This window comes from Kluyveromyces lactis (genome assembly GCF_000002515.2).
Source record: "Kluyveromyces lactis strain NRRL Y-1140 chromosome B complete sequence".
Classification (NCBI taxonomy): Eukaryota; Fungi; Ascomycota; class Saccharomycetes; order Saccharomycetales; family Saccharomycetaceae; genus Kluyveromyces; species Kluyveromyces lactis.
The window spans coordinates 979,960-1,005,612 of record NC_006038.1 but is presented as its reverse complement, the minus strand read 5'-3'; the positions used below and the strand labels follow the sequence as shown (position 1 = coordinate 1,005,612).

Sequence of the window (25,653 nt, the reverse complement as noted above, 5' to 3'; positions counted from 1 at the left end):
CCTGGCAAAAAATAAACTTCTTGACTTTACTTGATTGTTGAGCGTAACGCATATTAACATGTGCAGCACACATTGAATGTTTATAAAAAGGAGGTCAGGAGGACTGTTAAAGGATTTGATAGCAATTGTGTTCTCCCAAGTCTCATCCTAAAAATCTGACACCGTGAATTGCTACCCGACACACTATATGATAGTTTATGGGTACAGTAGAATTTACAATTTTGACCAATCAACCAAACTACGATCCCAGATCAATCATGAGTATGCTTTCGCATTGATAAAATTTAAACAGCGAAGAGCAGACAGCTTTGTTCAACGTCTGTTTGTCATTACAAAAAGTATATTCGCAACAAGTACTTCTCAAATCCGGCAGATAACACTGAAAAAAATACCTAGATAATAATATTCGGGTAACAATGAAAGTTTAAAGTGACGGAGAAGAGGAATGTGTAACGTTCTGGAATCGGAACGGTCATTTCTGGTATCTGTCGAGCATTTTATTTTTCATGCGAGGAAGAAGATCTGGCTAGAACCATTACTTCTTGTCAGAGAACGAAAACGCTGCATTAGAGAAAATATTAAGAGAATGCTACTGCACGTATTGGCAGGAAAAATAAGAGGAAAAGAAAACTTGCAAGGCCAGGTGGTTTCCTTTCTTACCATATGTATATCACTGCTGGGTAGCGTTAGTAAATGCATTAGTTTGTCAATCTACCTGCGGCATGGAATTTTCACATGACGCACAAGTAAATCACTATTGATGTCGCATTGCCACTAGGGATTGGTTCCAGAAAACATAACTTCTTCCGAATTGATTTCAGATTCTACCTCCATCCATGTGAACGAGTATTTCGTTCCAATATTTTTATATAAATTAACGAGTAACTTATATGGTAATCTTGTCAGATAAGTGGAGTTGATTTCATTTGGAAAGAGAACCAACAGGATTGGTATGTCTCATATGAATTTATTCTCGGACCAAAATTGAGAAAGAAAACATCTGCAGTTTTTCAAAAATTCAGGCATTTTGGGATTACTCTCTCTTCATGCAGGGCAAGACACCAGATCATCTTTATTCTATTGGTCTTCATGTTCCTGCATAACTAAATACTATTTGTATTTAGTTCATTATTTCCTGTAGATAAAGAATCTTTCTAAATGGGTTTTAAAACATAGTAAAATATATACCTAAAAGAAGAGTCTTCGTGATATGAATGTTTCATCTTTAAGGTACTGAAAGGATATGGTACTAATATTGATTCTAATGACAACAAAGCCCGTGTATAACATTGCCAGCTGAAACATGTTGCTCCACTATGTATCAGAAGAATATGTAGTGTTTTGAAAAAAGATCTTCTCTGGAAATTGTATATAGCGATACTAAACCACTAATATAGATGTTTTAGTGACCGGCTTTATTAAAGCAGGTAAGTCGTTGTTTAAGCGACAGAGCTCAATATTGGATGAAACAGACTCAGAAATGAAACAAAAAAACATGTTACCCGGATAGCATTCCATATGATAGTGTCATCTACCATGTAAGGGTAAAGATGCGTGGAACATACCTGAAACATACTCCATGTATCCTCCTTTGAACGTCTGAAGAAGATTTTAAAGATGTGCAACCACTGCTAATCTTACCATACCTTAGTGGGTGGATCTTCAGCTAAGAATTGTGAATTTCTAATCACATGATCAAGAATAATGCTCTCTCATTTGTAACGATTGATCGATTTTCAAAAATTAAAAAAATTTCAATAGTTAATACAGAATGGCAACATACTCAGACATATACACCAGAATAAGGTCTAATATAATTGACACCAGAAGTCTTTTGAAGCAGGTTTAGACAGGTCGAGGAGCAAAATTCAACATAGTGAGTTGCAGCGTCTTTCTCAATAACCCTGATCGTATTTGAGAATGTTCGTCCGTTGTTTCTCGAGCACTGCTCGTGTATTTCAACAAGACCTGTTGAAGAAATACTACTCTCCAGAACTACTCAAGTCTATTTCCTTAGCTGATAAAGTAATTCCTGACAATGTAGAGTTCAAACCACAGACAAATGTTGAATTCTCACCACCATATTTGGATAACTTTGCCACATTACATCCTTATTGGGATTATAAACCAAACTCTCCACATCTACATTCAAGCTCATCTTCGGTATTCGTTCAAGAGATGGAAAAGCATCCAGATTTGACTCCTCCTGTGGGTTCATACTTACAAACTGAAGGCAGATCAGATATACAAAACATTGCCAATAATATCCAACTACAGACGGGGTTCGATGCTCAACATATCGCCAGAAAACTAGTGATGAAACCATTGATCTTAAAGATGGTTTCTAATCAAACTGCAAAAGGTAAAATTCCATCCTTCTATTCTCTTGTGGTTGTTGGTGATAAGAATGGTATGGTAGGAATCGGTGAGGGTAAATCCCGTGAAGATATGGCAGAATCCATCAAGAAAGCTCATTGGGATGCAGTGAGGAACTTAAAAGAAGTGCCTAGATTTGAAAAAAGAACTATTTTTGAAGACATAGACTATAGATACCACGGTGTGAAACTATTCTTGAGAGCTGCTAAGCCAGGTTTCGGTCTAAGAGTCAATCACGTAATTTATGAAATTTGTGAATGTGCTGGTATCAAAGATTTAAGTGCAAAAGTTTACAAGAGTAGAAATATCATGAACATAGCCAAGGGTACTATAGACGCTATCACCAAGTCTCAAAAATCTATAGATGAAATTGCTCTAGGTAGAGGTAAGAAAATTGTGGATGTCAAGAAGGTATATTACTCTGCTTGATTTCAACCAACTCCATATTTAAATTACTTTCACTTTTTCTCCTATGAAGAAACTATCTGAACAACCTTCACATGATTCAATTACGACCTAGATGATCATTCTCATAAAACAATCAATACTCAGATCTACGTAACCTTGTACATATTAATATCCCCACAACGTCGGAGTTCCAAATTCTTCTTCACGTGACTTTTAGAATATTTCACACTTTTCTGATCTTTAAAAGATTGGAAAATGAAGATGATGAAAGCAGATGAGTAGTATATCTAATCGCGTATAAACATGATTAGAAAAGCTTTAACTTCTTTGCTGTTACTAATTGTTCAAACGCATTTCAATTCTTAGCGGAAGCTACTAGTATCACACAATTAGCAAAGCATATGTTTCGCTTCATTGTGGCTAGGCCATTCACTGTACCAAAGGTAAGGCCGGTAAGACGACTTTATAGCACGGTCAGGACATCGACTGTTGACTGGAAACCTATCAAAACAAAGAAGACACCTACTGAAGGATTTCAAAAGAAGGAATCACGATGGGGTAAGCGTATTTTTCTAGGACTGATGATTGCCATGCCCGTGATCTCGTTCTACTTAGGAACCTGGCAATTAAGAAGATTGAAATGGAAAACCAATCTAATTGCTTCCTGCGAAGACAAATTAACCTACGATCCTATTCCGTTACCTAAAACGTTTACACCGGATATGTGCGAAGACTGGGAATACCGCAAGTGTACTATGACCGGTAGATTCTTGCATGATGAAGAGATTTTTGTCGGCCCCCGTGTTAGAGGAGGGATCAAGGGGTACGTTTTATATACGCCTTTCATCAGAAAGGATACGGGAGAAAGAATTTTGATTGAACGTGGTTGGATCTCGGAGGAGAAAATCGTTCCATCATCTCGTAACTTGCAACATTTGTCTTTACCTCAAGGCGATAACGTGACAATTACAGTGTTAGTGCGTGCAGCTAAAGATTTGACATCAATGCAATGGAAGAAGGAAGACAGGGAGAGTAGATTGTGGCAAGTCTTGGATATTAAGGATATGACAGAGATGACACATACTTCTCCTATTCATTACCAAGCTCTTTACGATCTGAAAGATCACCATTGGGATGAAGAATCAAAATCTGAGGGTATCGATAACAAAAACCAATCATCTTGGAAATTCTGGTCTAAAAAGAAAACCGAAACAGAACCACAACAAGAAGAATCCGAGAAACCACACGTCAACACGAAGAAAGTAAATACAGCAGATTCGGAGACAGGATTGGAATTTAACGAGTTCCAATTCGTTAAAGCGGGAGTGCCTATTGGTAAAGCACCAAAGATTGATTTGAAGAATAATCATTTACAATATTTAATTACTTGGTATGGGTTATCTCTGCTTTCATCTATCTTCCTTATCATTGCACTAAGACGTGGTCGTGGTTCCGCTATGTCACAGGATGAAATAAAGAGGCAAAAGCTAAAACATGCCAAGAAGTTCATGTGATAAAGAAACACATATTGATATTCTCAGGAATTTCTATCTCGATCCCATCATTTCCTTCAATTTTCTAGTATTCGAGATACTCAAATTCCAATAAATTATATTCAAGCAGTTAATTACTAAACACATAGTAGTATCAACCTTGTTTGTACCTGTAAATACTATTATAGCTATTTTGAATGATTTTCATTCCTGTTGATGAATACTAACTAACTATCGTTGAAATACTTGTACATCGAAAATCGAAAACGTAAATAAAGTAAAGCAAAACAAAAACACGAACAGTAAGGTGTCTCCAAGCAGACAGACGGAATGCGATAGTGTCTCTTTGGGCAACCTGGTATCTAATTTGACATCTCATAGACAGTCTGAGGTAAATTCATTACTTGTTTTTTTTTTTTTTGACCTTTCATCTTAAATTCTCAGGGCTACTTGGCACTATTCCAAACTCAACATAAAACTGCTGGATTCATCTGCTCATAAGATATGTCTCAAAGGCCAAATACTCCACAGCGGGACAGGCCAACTGAATATAGACTATCTTTGTCATCTAATGCAAGCTCAAGAAGATCTAGTTTAGGCAACAACGGTCGAGATCAGCATGCGTCAAATCAAACAATGATTGAAAAATACGTGCTCCCACAATTACAGGAACTTTCGGACTCGATGGTAACACTCGATGGTAACATGACGCACATGAATTTCATTCATGAATCGATAGCGGATTTAAATGAGGCTCTAAGCGCTTTATTATACGGATTGATGTGTAACTCTTGGTGTGTTGATTTCCCGAACATATCTCATGATACTCCGCATGAATTGAAATTAATCCAAAGACTAGAAGAGTTGAAACAAGAAAGACAAGCACTACAGGCGAAACTCAAGCCAAAGGAACTTACCAAAGGAAGCATATTACCTCTTTCAAGACAACCTTTATCACGAGGTTCTCAGATGTTGTATCGTGATGAAAATGTGCCAGGTTCTACTGCAAGCTCGAATGTTAACATTGACATTAACGATGACGAAGATAACACAGCCGCTTCGTTTGTATCCAACCCAACTACTTTCAAACCTCAAATGATATCTTCAGTAGGAGCTTCAACTGACTTTATGGGAAAACAAACGGTAGGCTCCGCGTCATCGAAACTCAGAAGAAGATCCATTCTACATCAAATACGAAACAACGCTGCAATAGGCACTATACCTAATACACTAACAGGTATTACTCCTGGAGAAAGAAAAAGATCACTAGCAGTCAGTGCAAAAAGAATTCCTATCTTGGCAGGATCATCGACTACCGCTGGCTCTGCCTCTTCTGCTAATCGTGAATCTACAAATACAGAGCCCGCTCTACCGAATAGAGTTGTAAGAACAAGACAGAGAACCTATAATCCAAAAAACCTTGCAAGCAGGCCTCCTTTCAGGTAACGAGTTATTTGATACTTCTTACCAGAGCTTTTTTCTAGATACATATTCATACCGTGTGTATATCTACCAAACAATGTAATATTACAACGTCAGTTAACAAAATGAAGAAAAAAAAATTACTGAAGGTACTCAGTAAAGATTGAAGTGCTCTATGAGGCTGCTCTTACCGCTTATCAGTGATACATGAACGTTCTCGTTTCAAGTGAAGTCTCGTTCGATTTACTTTTATTCGAGTTGAGCTTATTGAGCAAATAAAGGCCGCCCTCTTCATTTCATTCTGCAAGGAATTCTGTGAAGAAAAATGACCGAAGTTACAGAGAACATAAATCAATGAAAGAGCTAACATAAAGAATGAGATGAGAAGATTTTGAGAAGGTATTGGTTGTACATTTTAAATATAAGAAAGTGGCATATAAGTGTTTAGCCATACATCTTGATCAGTTCCATTCTAGCTGCTGACGGTTACACACCAGAAACATTGATGTTTTTTTGTTGATTTTAACTCTTTGTTCATTCACGTATTGGGAAGCGATTGACGAAGAAAAGAATAACTGCACAGTTGGCTTGGGTTAATCAAAAGAGCCACAACCGACACTATCCAAAAACCCCATCGACAGATATCAATAAAGCCTTTCAACATGAATATGCACGCAGGTGATACTACCACCTCAGCCAGTGCCATGGCCATGAGTACTAGTACTTCCAGTTCTATGTCTGGAATGGACATGGATGGTGGTTCCGAAATGACTGGAATGAACTCTTATCTCACAAGAAAATATATGAACTATCCCGTTGTCTTTGAGAAACTCTATGCTTCTGATCGCGGTGAAGCATTTGGTATCTTCTTGCTTATCGTTGTTGCTGCCTTTGTATACAAATTCTTGTTATTTGTGAGCTGGTACCTAGAATTGAAATGGTTCAAGAAGGCAGGAGTCAATGAGGAAGCTGAGAACGATGAGGCTACAGGTAAGAACGTGTTATATACTATCGAAGATCTGGAATTACAAAGGCAATTCTTGCCAACTAGTTTCGGCAAATTCATGTTCAACGTTTTCGCCCCAGACTGGGTTGATTTCTTCCATGATTTTGTACGGTTATTGATCACTTTTTGTTCTACCATGATAATATATATGTTGATGCTTGTTGCTATGACATTCGTACTTGCATACGTGTTTGCTGTCATACTCGGGTTATCTCTGGCCGAAATCTTCTTTAACAGAATCAAGATCAACATGTTGAAGGCATGGGAATTGAAAAAGGAATGGGAAAGACGTTTCAAGCTTTGCCAATGTGGACCTGGCCCATCTGCCTCTACCGATGATACTAGGTCCTTTGCATCTAGCAAAGCCACTGCTGACGCCGGCTCTACTACACCTCTAAACACGTTTAAATCGTCCGAAAAAGTGCCAAAGAAAGTCGGATGCTGCTGCAATGGTGATGAAGATCCAGAGGAAGAAGCAGAAAGAAAAATTAGAGGCATTGCTACTCAAAGAGAACAGGCGGGAAACATGAACGTAGATTTATTACCTGCTGAAAATTTCAAATAATCTAAGGCTTTTCCAACGTGCTAGAAGAAATGGAATGAGGGTCTTGTGCCATTTAGGTTACTTCAGCTCCTGCTTAGTATTAATCTTTAAATCCTATATATCATGCGTATAAATAATTTAATGACTCGGATAAACAGTTAATATCATGAATTGGCATATAATTTTGAAGTTCGACTGGTTAAGGAATGGTCCACGCATATCAACTATTGTATAAGTTTGGTAAGACTGCTAGGTAGTCGCTCATCTGTCACCAAGTCTTTATATTTTATCACTTCGTACGTGTTGAAAAGTTTGGTTCTGGTTGAAAAACATGGAAATTGGGAATTGAATCTTTAAACGCATTCGAATGATAATTACACGAACGAGTAGTGTTTCCCTTTACTTTAAGACATATAGTAAGAAAGATTGAAATCAGTTCATTACTTGTATTGGTAAGATATACCCAACATCAAGATACGGATCATCTGTTTGTCTTTTTTCCATTGATTCTGTGTGTTTTTCTGCGGATATTCCATATATATCCATATTGGTAAGAAAGCACCATGTCTGACAAAGAGGACGAAAAGCAGTCTCAGCCCGTTTTGAAGGACGACAAACAAGACCAAACTGAGGAGCCTGCTATTGACGATAATGTCAATGGAGATGAAGGCCCAAGTGACGAAGAAGAAGGAGACGATGTGTTTGATTCCAGCGAAGAAGATGAGGATCTAGACAACGATGAAGAAGAAGCTCAGAAGGTGAGGGAGGGCTTCATTGTTGATGACGATGAAGAAGGTGGAGAAGAAGATGAAGTCGTCAAAAAGAAAAGCAGGAGAAAGAGACGTGCTCGTGAAGAAGAAAATGAAGCCTTAGATGAGGATGATTTAGACCTTTTGATGGAGAATGCTGGATTCAAACGTCCGTCAGCTTCAGAGGCTGCCAAACAACGTAGCGGTAAATTAAAGAGATTAAAGAGGGTCGGTGATGATGAAGAAGAATCGGCTTCGGCGGAACCAGAGTCTGAGGTGGCTCGTACCAATAAACTTGACGATTTCTTCTCAGAAGAAGAAGAAGAGGAAGAATTAGAAGATGATGGTACTGGCAGAGCTCCAAGCAGAAAGGGTGTAGAAAAAACAGTCACTTTGGCTGATGATATGGATGATTTCATTGAGGAAGATGAGTTTTCTGACGAAGATGAAGAAGCTAGAAAGTTTAGAATCGCTGAAAAGAAGAGAATTAAGGAACAAAGGTTGGCCCAGCCTACACAGATTACTGGATTATCTCCTGATAAAGTGGATGAAATGTTTGAAGTTTTCGGTGACGGTCATGATTATGATTGGGCTCTTGAACTCGAAAATGAAGAAGAACTGGATCGGCTTGAAGAATCTTCAGAAAACGAACAGGATGAAAATGAGCTCGGTATCGATTCCAAAAGGAAAAAGAAGCTTACTTTGCAAGATATTTACGATTTGCAAGATTTGAAGAAGAACTTGTTAACTGAAGAAGATATGAACATCAGAAAGGCAGACATTCCAGAGAGATACCAAGAGTTGAGAACAGGATTGAAGAACTACGGTAAACTATCGCCAGAAGACCTTGAGCTTGAAAAGAACTGGATTAGTGACAAGATTGCAGTAGATAAAAATTTTGATGCCGATTACGATACTACGGAATTCAAAGAAGCCATTGGAAATGCTATCAACTTCATTCAGCAGGAAAACCTCGAGGTTTCATTCATTTATGCTTACCGTCGTAACTATATCTCTTCAAGAAGCAAAGACGGATTTGTGCTAATCGAAGATGACTTATGGGATATTGTATTTTATGATACCGAGTTCCACAGTATCATTTACAAGAGGGACTACGTGAAAACTTTCTACGAAAAGCTGGATATTCATGATCCAATTGTGGATGAATACTTCAGCAATCAATCCATGACAGAGTTGAACTCCTTACAGGACATTTATGATTACGTTGAATTCAAATATGCGCAAGAAATTAATGATGTACTATTGTCCACGCAGCAGGACGCAACATCCAAGAAGCATTTGAAAAACTCAAGTTATGAAAAGTTCAAGGCCAGTGCATTATACCAAGCTATCAATGATACTGGGATTACTGCAGAACAAGTTGGTGAAAATATCAGTGCTGAGCATCAACTTCATCCGGTTGTTGATCACCCTTCATTGAAACCTACTGATTCAGTAGCAAATATTTTAGAAGGACCAGAGGCCAAGGATCTTCAGATTTTCTCCCAGAATCCTAAATTGGCGTTAGAAACAATCGAAAAATACTACGCACTAGAGCTTTCTAAAAATCCTAAGGTAAGGCAAAAGATCAGAGATGACTTTTACAAGTACTATATTGTGGATGTTGCATTGACTTCAAAAGGTAGAAAAGAGATTCAAAGAGGTTCCCCATACGAAGATATCAAATATGCTCTTGGTAGAACTCCAGCCCATTTCCGCTCAGAGCCAGATGTCTTCTTACGGATGTTAGAAGCCGAATCTTTGCATTTAATGAACATTCAGATTCATGTGTCTTCTCAAGATCAATATACTAATCATCTTTTCCAAACATCTCTCGAAACAAGTAACACCTCAGAAATCGCTTCGGAATGGAACTCTTTCAGAAGAGATGCTTTTGACTCTGCTCTAAACAAGGTATTCTCTGATGTCAGCCAAGAAATCAAAGATGAATTGAAGAAAACATGTTTGCGTCTGGTTACAAAATCCGTCCGTCATCAGTTCATGTTCAAGCTTGATCAGGCACCATTCATTCCTAATCCAAAGGACCCTAAGATTCCAAGAGTTCTAACCATCACTTGTGGACAGGGTAAATTTGGCTCTGATGCGATCATTGCAGTTTATTTGAACAGGAAGACAGAATTTGTAAGAGACTACAAGATTGTTGAAAATCCATTTGATAGAAAAGAACCGGAGTTGTTCGAAAATGCATTAGACGACATCATTCAGCATTGCCAGCCAAACGTCATTGGTATTAATGGTCCAAACCCAAGTACGCAAAGGTTATACAAAAAGATACAGGAGATTGTTCAGAAGAAACAAATCGTCGATAATAGAGGATCTCATGTTCCAGTTATTTACGTTGAGGATGAGGTTGCTGTGCGTTATCAATCATCAGAGCGTGCGGCACAAGAATTCCCAAGCAAGCCTACATTGGTGAAATATTGTATAGCTTTGGGTCGTTATATTCATTCTCCATTGTTGGAATACGCTAATCTAACAAATGAAGAACTGCTATCTTTGTCAATACACAGTCATCAGTCCCTATTGACTAGGGAGCTATTTTTACAAGCCTTGGAAACTTCTTTCGTAGATATTGTGAATTTAGTTGGTATTGAAGTAAACAAGGCTACAGACAACCATTACTACGCCAAAGCATTACGTTATATTGCTGGCTTTGGAAGACGTAAGTCTGCTGATTTCCTTGAATCATTGCAAAGATTAAATGAGCCATTATTAGCACGCCAACAATTGATTACTCATGATATTCTAACGAAAACCATTTTCATGAATTCTGCTGCATTTTTGTATATATCCTGGAACGAAAAGAACCAACGTTACGAAGATTTGGAACATGATCAACTAGATGGCACTAGAATTCACCCAGAAGATTACCATTTGGCTACCAAGGTTGCTGCTGACGCCTTGGAATTTGATCCTGATGCTATTGCAGAAAAGGAAGAACAAGGTACTATGAGCGAATTTATCGAATTATTGAGGGAAGATCCAGACCGCAGAACCAAACTTGAGTCTTTGAACCTCGAAGCGTACGCAGAAGAACTTGAAAAGAATACAGGTCAAAGAAAGTTGAACAATTTGAATACTATTGTCTTGGAACTTTTGGAAGGATTTGAAGAACTAAGAAATGATTTCCACCCACTACACGGTGACGAAGTCTTCAAGAGTTTGACAGGTGAATCTGAAAAAACCTTCTTCAAGGGATGTATCATTCCAGTTAGAGTGGAAAGATTCAGACATAATGACATATATGGTGTCACAAATTCTGGTGTCGAGTGTGTTATCAATGCACAACGTCACATAGGTGCTCAGTTGAAAAGACCTGCTGAAGAAGTTTATGAAATTGGAAAAACCTACCCAGCTAAGGTTATTTATATCGACTATGATAACATAAGTTGTGAAGTATCATTGTTAGAACACGACATTAGACGCCAATACGTTCCTATCCATTACAGCAAGGATCCAAGCATTTGGAACGTCGAACAAGAAATGAAAGATCAAGAAATTGAGAAGAAGCTTGCTTTAGAGGAAGCTAGAGCTAAGAGAACTCACCGTGTTATTAACCATCCATACTATGGTAATTTCACCGGTCCTCAAGCAGAAGATTATCTCAGAAGTAGAGAACGTGGTGATTTCGTTATCAGACAATCTTCTCGTGGTGATGATCACCTTGCCATTACATGGAAGTTGGACAAAGATTTGTTCCAACACGTTGATATCCTGGAAAAGGACAAGGAAAATCCATTGGCGTTAGGTAAGACTCTAATAGTGGAGGATCAAAAATATCATGATCTAGATCAAATCATCGTTGAATATTTGCAGAATAAAGTGAGGTTGCTAAACGAAATTACTTCTAACGAAAAGTTCAAAAAGGGAACCAAGAAAGAAGTCATCAAGTTCATCGAAGACTATTCGAAGGTGAACCCCAACAGATCCGTTTATTATTTCAGTTTCAATTACGAACACCCTGGATGGTTCTACCTAATGTTTAAAATCAATGCCCAGTCCCAACTATACGTATGGAATGTTAAACTTACACATACTGGGTTTTTCTTGGTTAATTACAACTATCCAACTGTGATTCAACTCTGCAATGGTTTCAAAACTCTTCTCAAATCCAGTAGCAGAAACAAGACCCAAGACAACAACAACAACAACTCGGGAGGCTACTATGGATATTGAGCAGCGGTAACAACAGTTGCATTTTTTTCTGTTCTCCCTCCATCGAATGTGTTAATAAGACAATATATAAAATAATAATGCAAGTTGTATGTGTATAATAGTAATCGAAAAGATCTCGAATGACTTCATGAAGGTTATAGCTATAGTTTACTATGCACTTTCTTAGAAACAGATCTGAACTTTACCCAAATATCTTGAGAAATCCTAGCTCCATTCATCCTGGCAATTACAATCAAATGAAATCCTCAGAGTTTTCACCAAGACAAGCAACAGGAACGTGTATGTTATCGCTGTCTGCACTTAGTATTAATTCCTGGAGTCCGTTTTTTTTCGTTCGAGACATTTATTGGGAAAGGGAAAAAAAAATGACTAAACTTAAAGTTGAGTCATCTGGTCATTAGAAAGTGAAAAATTACTTTTACTCAGAAATAAACGCAGTGCAAATGCTTACACAGTGATTGATATTGAGAAATAGATCTGAATCATGCACAATGACCACTAACAACGGGTTGAATACAAAGTCGCTCGGAGAAACAATCCTGTTCATCGATTGAATTGGTGTTGCGATGTATATATATATTTATATCGTTTATAAAACAACAAAAAGAGTTCATCTTCTTTATTAACACAGGTGCGTTTCCAAAGTTCACAGCATTTCCAGAATTAAGGTTAACTCCAATTGAACTTTCAAATTATCAGGAAACTCTTAATTCCAGAATCAAAACCCTCTGAAAAATAAACTGGTCGTGAATAATCCAAAGCTCTATTTTCCAACTACTTTCAATAGATCACCACAAGAGATACACGTATTCTCCTTTTTTACATGCAAAAGATTCAACGGCTAATAGTGACACTACAACGACACAAAAATGAATTCTTTTCAACACAGCGAAATCAGCGGACATCAACACGGTACGAAAACCGTAATTGTAATGGTTGGGCTGCCGGCTCGCGGTAAATCTACCATTGCTAAACAAATCGAATCGACCATTTCTGGCAATTGTCGTATTTTCAATGCTGGTCAAAGAAGACGACAGCTGGAAAATGATGCTAACTCACTTCCGAATGACCAACTATTTGATATGTCTGACCCATTGAGTGTTAAGTCTAGGGATGAAATTGCACTTAAATCATTGAAAGACTTACTTAGTTGGTTGCAAGCAGATTATGATAACCATGTGGGAATCTTTGACGCGACTAATTCTACTATAAAAAGGAGGAATCTGATCTTGGACACTTTGCAAGAGTATTCAAACGTACCGATCAGAGTTGTATTCATCGAAGTTATCGTAGATTCCGAACACATTATTGAGGAACATCTTTACTGGAAAGTAAGACAATCCGATGATTATAAACACTTAAGCAATAAAGATTGGTGTATCTCGGATTTCCAATCCCGAATGAAACAGTACGAAGCTGTTTATGAAACCATCGAAAAGGATGAGTTCAAAAAGGATTCCACTAGAAATTTCCCAATATCGACCTTTCGAATTATAAACCGATTTGAGAAATGTTCCTTTCATGGACAAGAACCACCTTCATTCATCTATTTTGTTTTACTTTCGTTGCAACGTCGATGGTTCCTTGAGAAAAACGCTCACCTACCGACATTTAGAATCAATGAATTGAAGGAGCGTTCAAGTTTCTTTGTTCCATGGACTTGGATAAAGCTGCGGAAGCTTTTATAGTGTCCTTATACACGCACATATACACTTATTTATCCAAAAAAAAATTTAGGAATTAGCATATTCGATTGAGAAATGGTCAGTTAGCTACGTTGATATGGTAGGCTGTTGCTATGCCAGAAACCCCGTCTAACTTGACACTTTGTGTTAGCTCACAGAGGAACAAACTGTCGTCATACAAATTACAAAGGAAATATAAGTCACGTGAAATCAAAATCACATGCCTCAAATATCATCTCCGGGTAATCTCCGGTCGACGGAATTCCCACTGTTCTCAACATTTTCTTTGAGCCGTTTTCTCGAAATTCATTCTTAGTGTATGGTAATTGCGGAAGATCCGAGCTGAGTTTAATAAGTAAAGTAGTAAATTCAGAGAAGCTTTAATCGATGAGTGTAATCTTTAAAATTTCATCTAGATTTCATTTTCCTATCTCTGTGTGAATTGTCAATCTAGTGGGTCTACTTACTTTACATTCTTTTGGTTCTATAATATCTGCGCTTTTTTCTATTTCCGTCAAATTCGAATTATAACCATTTTAACTGCAATTATAATTACACAAATCTTCATACGTGTTCCCAAGATTTGATATAAAGCCATTTGGTATTGCCATCGCTCTTTTCCGCATTACTCAGAATTAAGATAATTATTCTAATTCATTGACGAGAATATACAGGACCAGTTTGCTCCCCGAAGTTTACGAATATTTCCTATATCTGTTTTGAGATGAGATATGTGTTAAGATCCATCGCATTAGGTCGTGGGCTTCGCGCACCAAGTAGAAGTTTTATTATTGGTCCAACTCGTCAGTTTCCGCTAGCAGTGGCTCCTCGTTATTACTCTCAAGAAACTCCGAAACAAAAACAGCCAGTACAGCCACAACAACCGTCAACTGCGCTACAACATCAACCTAAACCAGCTCTTCCGGTTAAGAAAGAAGCTGAACCAAAGCTATCACTGTGGGCTAAAGTTAAACATGAAGCTCAGCATTATTGGGATGGTACCAAATTATTAGGTCTCGAAGTTAAGATCGCCATGAGATTGGTTATGAAGATGTCAGCTGGTTACGAACTAAGTCGTAGAGAAAAGATTCAATTGAAAAGAACTACTCAAGATATGATTAGACTAGTGCCATTCAGTGCTTTTGTCATTGTCCCATTTGCTGAACTTTTGTTGCCAATTGCCTTGAAACTTTTCCCAAATCTTTTGCCTTCCACTTACGAATCTAAGAAAGATAAACAAACTAAGCTTGAGAGTCTTAGAAAGACTAGATCAGTTATGTCTGAAATAATCAAGGAAAACAAATCCCATTTCAAGCCAAGTAACATTACTGAGGAACAAAAGTTGGTCTTTAATAGCTTTTACAAGCACGTTAGAGAAACTGGTGAACCAGAATCACGTGAACAACTAATCCAAGTAGCACGTCTATTTACAGACGATACTGTGTTGGATAACTTGACCAGACCATATTTAGTCGCCATTGCTAAATACATTAACTTGCAACCATTTGGTACCGATGTCATGTTACGTTACCGTATCCGTTACAAGATGTTAGAGTTAAAGACGGATGATTTGGCTATCTATTACGAAGGAGTTGAATCATTAGACGCTATTGAATTGCGTACGGCTTGTGCTTCTAGAGGTATCAGAAACTTGAACGTGGAAGAAAGTGTTCTACGTGATAACTTGAAGATTTGGTTAAACATGAGGCTGAAGGATAAGATTCCATCAACTTTACTAGTTATGGCTACCGCATACACTTACGGTGATATTGGTTCTAAGAAGACGTTGTATGACGCCTTATGTGACGTCTTATCTGGTATTCCAGACGAGTTGTACCATGAAGTTAAGGTCAATGTTGTTGAAGAGGATTCTGCTACTAACAAATCTAAGATGGCACAGTTGAAGGAACAAGTGGAAATCATGAAGGAAGAAGAGCAACAAGAAAAGGATGCAGTTGTTAGAGTTAAGGACGAACTAAGTTTAGATGCTGTTGATGCCAAAACTGTAAGTCAAACTGAAAAAGCTGCCCCCCAAGATGGCGAAAAGAAGCCACATAATGCCAGAACCGAAAGTGAATCCACCGAGGCCACTAAGAAAAACTAATTCTGAAGTTAGTAAGACTCCTAATACCTTAGTCAATGATCATTAACGACCAATTCAAGCATTAGAATCAAGTTTGAGCTAATCAGTTACTGATAGCTCACTATAACGAACATTTGGCATATAATTTCAGATTCAATTTATCATTATTTTGTAGCAGAGCGCTGTAATTTGTATATATTAAAAAAAAAAGCTTGCTTATACTTACTCCTCAAGAATATGTGATTAAGAAAGAACAAAATGCTGCAAATGAGAGCGGTTCTGGTTGCATTCAATTGGCTTTGATAGTTCTTCCTTTCCTATAAACCTGCAACAAAAATAGTAGCTTCTTGATGTGTTTAGCTAGTTCTCCCTTGAACATAAATAACAAGCCTTGAACAATCACACCTTTGGTTAATTGGGGGAGAAGACCCTTCCAGAGGGCATGGGCACCTTCATGGCGGTATAAATAAGTTAGAACTTCTTGGAAGCTGGTGAATTTGGATGAGGAACGTTGTAATGATGCTTTTGCCACAATCAATGGATGGGTGAGGCAAGTTGAGATGATCTTAGAGAGTACACCAATCAAGAAATTCTGACCAGGTTTCAATTGCAAAGAGGAATCGTTCAAATCCTTGGCGTTCCATTCCACATGGTAAAGTATATCTTTCAATTTCTCGGCTGAGGCATAAGTAATGGAAGGATTTATCGTTAGGACTAACGAGACTTTCAGACTTTTCCAGAATCCAGTAATCCCATCCTCATCATAAACCTCCTTGGCAATAGCCTTGAAACTGTTGTCCCCTTCTAAACCACGTCTAGTCTGTTGTTTTGTCGAAACAATGTTGATTGGATTAGTGAATAACTGAGAGGTTGCTGCTGCCAGCATGGAAAGCAGCAATTCTTCAATTGTTGAAAACCTGGCAGCCTCACCCTTCACTTTCTTCACACGGAAATAATGTCTTCTGATCAAGGTATACCAGAAGAAATAAGAGAAACTCTGTATGAAAGTTCCAAGCAATGATGCGCTTAACCCATGGTATAATCCACCAAACCCTTCATTCCGATAAACTTTTACAATCACATCTAATGCATGCTTATACCGCTGCTCCAATGACTCTTTAGTCGCTGTCGGAGGTTCAGGCTTCGGTTTAATCTGCTGTATACCGTGTTTCTTCGGTTTACTGGAGCCAGTACTTTCCTTGGTAGAGACATCAGCTTGAACATCAGAAGAAGGGTACAAATCACCTTGTTTCAACTGAGTTTGAATCACAGTTTTCGCCAAATCAAGTGGATACACTGCCAAATTGGCAAACCCGCTGGAGACTGCCCCAACGAAAGCATTCTCTAAACTTGCCATATGTTACGGTGGTACGTGATTTAATTGACCCTGATCTACTAAACTTCGGCGTTTATAAAATTGATTATCTCCTGTTCACAATAAATTGTTAGAGGGGCGGTGATTCATTCAATAAGCACTGCAAAGTACTAAATTTACTTTTTTTTTTGATTTTATTATTCTCCGCTTCCAACCGAAGAGTTTAGGCTTGAAAACAGGAACATTTTGCACTTTACACCTTAGAAATTATATTCCATTTATATAGTAGTTACTTTCCCAGAATTATTCCCCAATTAGATGAATAGCGGTCACTTATCACAGATTATTTTCCAGTTTTTCGGCTGTAATGTCCCTTCTCCACACATTTTTTGGCTCTCGTCTGCCTCGAAGTGAGGATTCTTCGAAAAGAAAAAAAAAAAGTGTTGATATTGATCACGTGGTTTTGAAATGCCATTCGTCAACATCGAAAATTAATATTGAAACCGTCAAAACTATGAATTTCCATGCAGGTATTTCCAATTGAAGAATCTTTAGAAATCTAAGGGACTATGACATTGAATAATACTGACTGCATCTGCTAACGTTCGCTCTTAATTTAGAACTATTCCCACACTTTGATCGTTGTTCAAGAAGGATATTTGTTTGTATCTAGTGGGTTTTAGAAGTTAATTTATTGATTATAGAGTGTCCACTTTTTGAAAGGATGTCGCAATATATTGGTAAGACTATTGCTCTTATTTCGAATACTGATAACCGTTATGTCGGCTTATTGGAGTCTATTGACTCTGAGAAAGGTGTTGTTACTTTAAGACAAGTTCGTTGTTTCGGTACAGAGGGACGCAAGGGATGGGGCCCGGAAGAAATCTATCCCAACCCTAATATCTACGATACGGTGCCTTTCAACGGTAATGACGTTAAGGATTTAAACATTTTAGACGTTCCTTTGGAACAAGTACAACCTGTATTGCCACCTCAGGTAAGCGGTCAACCACCAGCTCCGTTGGCTAATGCAAATGGGCCCAACGTTCCTGCTGCGGTGGCCGGGTATGGTGTGTACGCTCCAGACAAGGATCAGCAGCAAGTTCCCCAACAACACCAGCAAAAACAGCAGCAGCAAAGACAGCAGACCCGCCAACAGCCTGTTACCGAAAAGAAAGTTCCTAACCAGCAACAGCAGAAGTCTGCGGCTCCTGCTGCTCCTGTGGCTGCGGTGGCTCCTTCTGCTGTTCCAGATTCTGAATTTGATTTCGAAAGTAACAACGCCAAATTCCAGAATGCTGAAAAGCCCAGAGAATCAGATATAGAACAAGAGAAGCAAACCTCCAAGACAGATGAGATTTTCTACGATAAAAAATCCTCATTCTTTGATTCCATTTCAAGTTCCGCCGTAGAAAACTCGTCTTCTGCCAAATGGGAAGAGGAACGCCAGGTCAACTTGGATACTTTCGGTCAAGCCAGACCAAGAAACAATGGTCGTGGCGGCTTCAGAGGTCGTGGTGGATATAGAGGTAACCGTGGCGGTAACCGCGGTGGCTTCCGTGGTGGAAATCGTAATGCTGCCAACAAGCCACCAGTCCATGATGTTGAATCTTAACAGAACCCCATTAAATACCTATTATCTCAACTACCTCTTAACACACCGGGAAATTGAAGCTAACACGAAATGAATCGAGCAATCTATCGAAGTAAAAGCAGGGAAAGACGCATGTGTAACATAGAAACACTAAGTATACAAATTTAAAAGCTATTATAATTTTAAAAGTACAGCATTAAAACCGTATGTCCATCGGCAAGCAATTATGTTTCCGTCCATCAGCACGAAGACTTTTTCCCTGGTCTCTTTCCATCCCATGTCTCATGTCAAAGGCATCCTTGAGGTCATTTGGTTTTGTTGACCGGGAAGGTATTGGATCAGTTTGCGAGTTGTAATATCCTACAACTCTTCTATAGACAGAATATCCCAATTTTTCATATAAACTGATCGCCAATTGGTTATTGCATTTCACAAATAAATCAATAAAGTTCACATTATGCGGGGAGTTATCTGTTATGGTTTTTAATGTGTCACATAGCATCGATGCAAGCGATATTCTCCTGAACCTAGGTGATATCGTCACAGCAGTAATGTGTGCATGCCAGTCTTGTCCTTTTCCCTCTGTTTTACCCATCATATATCCCGATATTTCATATTCCTCTGAACCGTGCAGCGGAGAAGTCATCTCTATGCTCTTGAACATTAGCGATGGCCATAGAATTAGATATTCAAGATAAAACTCAATAGGAAAGTTCTCTGTAAATGTATCTAGATTCACTGCATTTAAACTGAAAAAATCAGTAGCCTCAAATGGCTGAACAGATGTCATATTTCAAACGTTGCTGTAGTACTAGCAAGTCGTTGCTTAGCGAGTTATCTTGTTCCCGGTAACCTTTTTTTTTTTAGGTGCTGCGAAGGTTCAAATTGGTTGAATCAACCTTTACATGTTTCTTTGAAAGATGTGACAGTGTAACTCAGGTCACGTGAGTACAATTTTCTTCGAAAGAGGAGGTCTATCGAGAAGATTAACGCCATTTGTTCCACTAGTAATGGCTCAATACTAGGTACACGCCCTCCGCTCGACGGAGTGGCGTTTTTCTGTTACAGCTTATATGTTTATGATACTTCAGTTATACATTAACAAACTCCTTCTGAGTTCTATCACTGAAAATAAGGTTTGGATCTGAAAAGTAGAAAGAAATAATAATATATTAACTATGATGAACTATATATGACTACTTTAGCTTCCACATCACCAACTTCTTTGAGGCAAGCGAAACGCAAATGCTATCTTTGTAAATGTCTAAAGACTTAATTCTATCCTCTTTGCCATATTTTAGGGGCCATGTGTCAGATTTCCGTAAATCCACGGCATATAATCCGTTATCTGCTCCAACGACTAAACCACCAAGTGAATAAGACACTTGCAAAATAGGCTGAGAATAACTATCCTGTGGTACTACAGTGGCAATATTCTGTAAGATAGAATCGTAATGCGTCTTTGTGGTGGTGGTTACTGTCTCAGTAATTGATGCATTGTTACTGATATATTCGTCTAGAACACTCCGTTGTGGGATGGAAGAGGAGTTGACAGACAAATCTTCAACAGTATAATCATCCAAGCTCGGAACTTTTGTGACAATAATTCGCATATATGGAATATGGGATGTAGCGACAGCAAGGATTGTTGTGCTATTTATCTGTAGGATGTGAGAATTTATAGGATGCCAAGACGGTGTGAAAGAAGTGATAAGCATATCGGAAACGTTGAAAGAATGGGTACTAAATTGTGCCGTATTTAAAGCAATGTTAGCAACATGATGTATTTGATGATTTCTGAATTTGAATATCATAATTTGAGTAAAATCTTGTCTTGCTAAGAATAACACAGGACATCCGTCCTCAGAGAATGCTAACTGTAGTGCGGTACACACAGAAAGGAGCTTATATTCACTTACCTTACTCGTTTCTTCCGTTTCCAAATTGTAAACGTAGGCATTAATTGTGTTATTCAACGAGCAATAGAAACAGAGTATCTTTCCATCTTCTAATAACACCATTTCCATGGCCATTACAGCTCTTCCAGGTAAATTAAAACTCCACGATTGACTGTTGACACCATCAACCAAGTTTCTTATATTAACCTTACCGTCAATTGTACCCGTATAGTGAAATTTTTCTGTTATAGGACCAAAATATTTGATGATGCCCGGCTGGCTAATCGAATCTACCGTCACATTATTATGATCGACATCTGATACGATCAATTTTTTATCGACTGTGGCACAGGCAAGAAGATTATCCGTCAAAAATTTCGTCTTTATAACAAGAGATCTCTGCTCTGATGTCGATACCACTTCTTCCCATGCTAATCGGTGGTTCCAACTAGGTATCGTAAATTTTGTAACATTCTCAGGATCAAGCTCACTGTTAAGGGAAACAGTTTTCAATTTCTGAACGACAGCCTGTTCATTGAAACCAACTCTGTCTTTGATGATATCTTCCAGGTCATCATACTCCGTTTGCTTCACAGAAGTCATAGATACCCCCGATTCTCTTAAGTAACTAGCCAAAGAGTCGGTAAAACCATTTTTTTCTAGGAATTGTCCAACCAAAACCTTAGTCAATTGATGCTCCATATCTGACATAAAGAAACAATGAGGAAACAGTTTAAAGTTACTTTAATGCAAAGCTTTGTTTAGAAACAAAAAGGACGCTCAATTGGCTAGTCAGTTTATGAAAAACATGAATAAATTGACCATCCATGCATATGCTCAAGTATTGATGTGTAGTTATCGGTTTCATTTTAAGGTTTCCAAGCATCGATTGATGCCCTATCCATTCATTACCCACTGATCGAAAAACTCGTCACTCCACAGAGTTTGCTAATCACGTGCCGAACTTCAAGGGACTGGTGCATTCTAAAAAATTGTAAACACCCATACATAATGAAATATTTAATTACGAGATAGTTGAGGGTGTAATGTTTCCTAAATAGGAAAAATGCTCCAAAAGAAAAACGTACAGAACCCGATAGCAATAGACAATTCGGTCTGAGTCTGTCACCCGTTCCTCTCCCTTCCCGGTTCTGCCTAGGATACCATCCTGTCCCAGCTGCTTCTGCTTCTCTCCAAGGCTCAGCGACCTTCTCCCTAGTACGGTAAGCTCCCTCCAGATCCCCTTCTACCACCGCTCCTCCCAACCACGTTTACTGCTGCCAATATCCAGGAAGCCAGGCAGAGAGGTAGGCAGGAGCTTCTGCCCGTCTAGTGGTTTGTCCCCTAAGTTGAGTGGCTCGCTCCTCCTCGTTTGTATTGTGAAGAACAATTTCTCAAAACTGTTCATGAAAAGAATATTGATTAAATTTATTATAGGTTTTAAAGTGTTATTACTGGTAATATAGGTATCATATAGGTTTGTATTAATAGAGCTTTTTACATCAAGCAGTAAAGAACAATCGAGCAAGATGGGTAAGGGTAAGCCAAGAGGTTTGAACTCCGCTAGAAAGTTACGTGTCCACAGAAGAAACAAGTATGTTATTATTGATACCCGTTTAAAGAGTTTTGAAAAGGTGATTACTGAATGTGAACGTGTTGGGTTAAAGTCAGAAGAAGACAACAACAAAGACAGAAAGCATATGGAAGAATCAACAACTATGATATTGGGAAGTGTCAGATTAATAGTCCATATGAAGTTTGAAAGGAAATGTTTTGAGAACAGGGAAAGATCTATTGATGCGGATATCAGACAGAATGATAAACAACCAAAGGAGAAGAAGGTCCGTCTTTGGGTTAAATTGGAATAAGTAGAGGAACCGAAGATCTTCATTATCATAAGTCACATCATTAGAAAAAGAAAAGCAGAAGAAAGAACTATCCAGCTAGTTGACAAATCGAATACTAGCACTCAGCGCACACACTTCAAATCATAATCCAGAATTCTTAACTATATCAGCATTTGCCACTAGAATTCTCAAGAATGAATGAGGAATAATCAAGCTTCGATTGATGTCGAAGTTACAATCATTCAAGCTACGCAAGTTTGTTTCCTTTCATTTAAAGCTGGGATATTCTTGGGAAATGTTGTACTCTTTCAGAATCAGAGAAGACAATGTTACTAACAATTACACATTTTTTGTTTTATTTGTACAGCCGTTGGGCCGAAACCACTTACAAGAAGAGATTACTAGGTACTGCCTTCAAGTCCTCTCCATTCGGTGGTTCTTCTCACGCTAAGGGTATCGTTTTGGAAAAGATCGGTATTGAATCCAAGCAACCTAACTCTGCCATTAGAAAGTGTGTCAGAGTCCAATTGATCAAGAACGGTAAGAAGGTTACTGCTTTCGTTCCTAACGATGGTTGTTTGAACTTTGTCGATGAAAACGACGAAGTCTTATTGGCCGGTTTCGGTAGAAAGGGTAAGGCTAAGGGTGATATCCCAGGTGTCAGATTCAAGGTCGTTAAGGTTTCCGGTGTCTCCTTGCTAGCTTTGTGGAAGGAAAAGAAGGAAAAGCCAAGATCTTAAACAGATTTCATAAACAAATTAATGCTCTATATTTACTTTGTTTTAACAACATAACTATATGTACAACGGTATTTTCCTAGTTTCATTACATTACATAGTATAAAGAAAATGCTTTAGATATAATCTTTTTGCACCACAAATTAAACGTATGAAGTTCAGGAAGATGGTCCCTTTGCTCTGAAAAATATTAGAGATTAAACTTAATTACTACACCGTTTATTTATAAAACTTGATGTATCGTTGACTCATCATTCGCTCATGAATTTTGGGAAAGGAAATCTCCATCTTATTTGGATCTCTTGTGCTTGTTTCCGCTTAGTTTAGAATTTAGCCTTTTGTATAGTTCACTACTATCAACGGAAGTACCCACTCCAGCATTTCTATTCACAGCATCAATATTACTGATTGGAGCATACTTGTAGTCGGTGGTAGTTTGTGCGGGCGCAGCAGCTCTATTTCTTCTAGCAGCAGCTTGTTCATAAGATGATTTATACTTCTCTTCATCGACTTCCATTCTCTTACTTCTCTTCTTCTTCGATTTGGCAGTATCAAGGATAGTCTTCTTCCTATGCTTTTCTACATCAAACTCTAGTTTCAGAACTCTCTTATCCCTATAGTTATCTGATGCACCGATGATAGGTCTTGTCCATTCAGCGACCAATTTATCAGCCAAACGAGCTAGCTTTTGTTCGACCCTCTTAGACTTGCTATAAAATATGACAACTCTGCCTAGACCACTTTCCTTCAAATGCTCTGTTTTAATAGGTAAGTTATCCAAGGCCGCGAATAACGATTTTTGAATCTCAAATGCAGGCAATGATCCATCTGGTAAGGGTTCAAGCCAGATCCTTACACTCTGCAAGAGATTATTATCCAAAATTGTATCCGCTAGATTCACTTTTGATAAAACTTTCACTACTTTAGGTAGCAGTTTCACTTTCTCCATGGCCACTAGTTTCGTATCACCCGTTTCCAATCTTTCATTCAGTGTATCTATATCCTTTTGAGCCGCAATATTCATTTCATCCTTTAACCTTAAAATACGTTCGTCTTGCATTTGTTCCAAATCATCTTCATCTCTTCTGGTACGCTTTTTCTTTGGCTTGTGTAAAATCTGATCCATCCTGGCTTCCAAATCCTGACGCTTCCTGGTTGCTTCATCCAACACGGGACGAGATCCTGTCTCTTCATCATCATCATGAGCAGGTAATCCGTTTCCAAGAGCCGGGTCTAAATCTGCATCGGAATCAGATTCAGCAGTCGCTTCAATGTGCTTTCTCGTCCTTTCTTGAGGATCCACATTGCTCAAAGCTGGCGTTTCAAGTTCAGTATCTGATTTCTTGTCTGCTGACAAGCTACGCTCAGTATCGCTCATTGTCACTTAATATATGTGTTTCTCTCCCTTTCCTTGATTCAAGCGAACAAACAGAAAAAAAAAATACTCGTTTCGAATTCAAACTTAGAATCACACTCTAATTTCCAATCCAAACAAGTTTCCTACTGAGATGTCCCTTACAGTCACGGCGAGTAACCTCCTATCACCTAAGTTGTCTTTTAGCTTGATGCTCTTTCTCTATTGACAGAATTGTAAATTTCATGAAGGCTTCAAATCCGTGTCTTGTGACACTGACGTACCAAGTGATGTGAAATTTCCAAAATTTAAAGATTTGGAATCAAATACATTGTAGAATATTTGAGTATGCACAAACATGTTTTGCTGCTGCATGAGTGCATTATATCACTATCTATTGGTATAGTTATTAGCGCAGTCTAACCAGTTAAAAAAGATTGTGACGTATATCAGAAATACAATCAATAATAATGTTTGGCCTACCTCAGCAACAATCTGAAGAAGAAAAAAGATTGCATCAACAGCAATCCAACCAGACTTTGACTAACGCTGCTTACGCAGCTGCCGCTTTATGGTTGTCTCCATTGATCTGGCACTTCATTAAGAAGCAATTCAAATGAATTTCTTCTTAAGCTAAGAATGAAGAGAGGGAGGAGGTAAACAACGGAAGGCGGGGAATTATATCGCTTTGCCTGTTTGAAATTGCCGTTTGAGGCTTTTGAAAGTAGAGCTCGACAGGACTTCCCCCCGCGTATTGTATACCTCGGTTGGATTTCTACTTTTGATTGTCAGAGTCAAGCTCACATCGTACCCACTTTCTCTTTCATTTTAATGTTATATTATGTTTTATCTACCCTATCTATTTTGTTCATGTAAATAAATTTACTTTTAATTTTGCATTACCATTTTACTACTTAACAGTGCTGCGATCACTCGTACTTTAAG

General features: G+C 38.3%; 14 protein-coding genes across 14 annotated transcripts; 10 read left to right on the top strand and 4 right to left on the bottom strand.

Moving 5' to 3' along the window:
* Window positions 1-1,920: 1,920 nt before the first annotated feature.
* Window positions 1,921-2,805, top strand: MRPS5 (mitochondrial 37S ribosomal protein uS5m; the record flags this gene model as incomplete). Its single annotated transcript, XM_452040.1, has 1 exon — window positions 1,921-2,805. The coding sequence occupies one exon, from the start codon at window positions 1,921-1,923 to the stop codon at window positions 2,803-2,805; it is 885 nt and encodes a 294-aa protein (XP_452040.1).
* Window positions 2,806-3,185: 380 nt separating this feature from the next.
* On the top strand, window positions 3,186-4,298 carry SHY1 (cytochrome oxidase assembly protein SHY1; the record flags this gene model as incomplete). The annotated part of the gene is made up of 1 exon (XM_452039.1): window positions 3,186-4,298. One exon carries the CDS (start codon window positions 3,186-3,188, stop codon window positions 4,296-4,298), a length of 1,113 nt encoding a protein of 370 aa, XP_452039.1.
* Window positions 4,299-4,781: 483 nt separating this feature from the next.
* Window positions 4,782-5,723, top strand: DAM1 (Dam1p; the record flags this gene model as incomplete). Its single annotated transcript, XM_452038.1, has 1 exon — window positions 4,782-5,723. One exon carries the CDS (start codon window positions 4,782-4,784, stop codon window positions 5,721-5,723), a length of 942 nt encoding a protein of 313 aa, XP_452038.1.
* Window positions 5,724-6,361: 638 nt separating this feature from the next.
* Window positions 6,362-7,270, top strand: CTR1 (high-affinity Cu transporter CTR1; the record flags this gene model as incomplete). Its single annotated transcript, XM_452037.1, has 1 exon — window positions 6,362-7,270. The coding sequence occupies one exon, from the start codon at window positions 6,362-6,364 to the stop codon at window positions 7,268-7,270; it is 909 nt and encodes a 302-aa protein (XP_452037.1).
* A 542-nt stretch (window positions 7,271-7,812) lies between these two features.
* On the top strand, window positions 7,813-12,195 carry SPT6 (chromatin-remodeling histone chaperone SPT6; the record flags this gene model as incomplete). Its single annotated transcript, XM_452036.1, has 1 exon — window positions 7,813-12,195. One exon carries the CDS (start codon window positions 7,813-7,815, stop codon window positions 12,193-12,195), a length of 4,383 nt encoding a protein of 1,460 aa, XP_452036.1.
* Window positions 12,196-13,064: 869 nt separating this feature from the next.
* Window positions 13,065-13,883, top strand: KLLA0_B11363g (uncharacterized protein; the record flags this gene model as incomplete). The annotated part of the gene is made up of 1 exon (XM_452035.1): window positions 13,065-13,883. One exon carries the CDS (start codon window positions 13,065-13,067, stop codon window positions 13,881-13,883), a length of 819 nt encoding a protein of 272 aa, XP_452035.1.
* Window positions 13,884-14,604: 721 nt separating this feature from the next.
* YLH47 (Ylh47p) lies at window positions 14,605-15,984 on the top strand (the record flags this gene model as incomplete). Its single annotated transcript, XM_452034.1, has 1 exon — window positions 14,605-15,984. One exon carries the CDS (start codon window positions 14,605-14,607, stop codon window positions 15,982-15,984), a length of 1,380 nt encoding a protein of 459 aa, XP_452034.1.
* Window positions 15,985-16,252: 268 nt separating this feature from the next.
* Window positions 16,253-17,320, bottom strand: ANT1 (Ant1p; the record flags this gene model as incomplete). Its single annotated transcript, XM_452033.1, has 1 exon — window positions 16,253-17,320. One exon carries the CDS (start codon window positions 17,318-17,320, stop codon window positions 16,253-16,255), a length of 1,068 nt encoding a protein of 355 aa, XP_452033.1.
* Window positions 17,321-18,002: 682 nt separating this feature from the next.
* On the top strand, window positions 18,003-18,893 carry SCD6 (Scd6p; the record flags this gene model as incomplete). The annotated part of the gene is made up of 1 exon (XM_452032.1): window positions 18,003-18,893. The coding sequence occupies one exon, from the start codon at window positions 18,003-18,005 to the stop codon at window positions 18,891-18,893; it is 891 nt and encodes a 296-aa protein (XP_452032.1).
* Window positions 18,894-19,068: 175 nt separating this feature from the next.
* NAT3 (peptide alpha-N-acetyltransferase complex B subunit NAT3) lies at window positions 19,069-19,662 on the bottom strand (the record flags this gene model as incomplete). Its single annotated transcript, XM_452031.1, has 1 exon — window positions 19,069-19,662. The coding sequence occupies one exon, from the start codon at window positions 19,660-19,662 to the stop codon at window positions 19,069-19,071; it is 594 nt and encodes a 197-aa protein (XP_452031.1).
* A 406-nt stretch (window positions 19,663-20,068) lies between these two features.
* On the bottom strand, window positions 20,069-21,481 carry KLLA0_B11253g (uncharacterized protein; the record flags this gene model as incomplete). The annotated part of the gene is made up of 1 exon (XM_452030.1): window positions 20,069-21,481. The coding sequence occupies one exon, from the start codon at window positions 21,479-21,481 to the stop codon at window positions 20,069-20,071; it is 1,413 nt and encodes a 470-aa protein (XP_452030.1).
* Window positions 21,482-22,299: 818 nt separating this feature from the next.
* On the top strand, window positions 22,300-23,357 carry RPS23B (40S ribosomal protein uS12; the record flags this gene model as incomplete). The annotated part of the gene is made up of 2 exons (XM_452029.1): window positions 22,300-22,364; window positions 22,985-23,357. 2 exons carry the CDS (start codon window positions 22,300-22,302, stop codon window positions 23,355-23,357), a joined length of 438 nt encoding a protein of 145 aa, XP_452029.1.
* A 286-nt stretch (window positions 23,358-23,643) lies between these two features.
* SPN1 (transcription factor SPN1) lies at window positions 23,644-24,732 on the bottom strand (the record flags this gene model as incomplete). The annotated part of the gene is made up of 1 exon (XM_452028.1): window positions 23,644-24,732. The coding sequence occupies one exon, from the start codon at window positions 24,730-24,732 to the stop codon at window positions 23,644-23,646; it is 1,089 nt and encodes a 362-aa protein (XP_452028.1).
* Window positions 24,733-25,178: 446 nt separating this feature from the next.
* TOM5 (Tom5p) lies at window positions 25,179-25,328 on the top strand (the record flags this gene model as incomplete). The annotated part of the gene is made up of 1 exon (XM_452027.1): window positions 25,179-25,328. The coding sequence occupies one exon, from the start codon at window positions 25,179-25,181 to the stop codon at window positions 25,326-25,328; it is 150 nt and encodes a 49-aa protein (XP_452027.1).
* Between the last annotated feature and the right edge of the window lie 325 nt (window positions 25,329-25,653).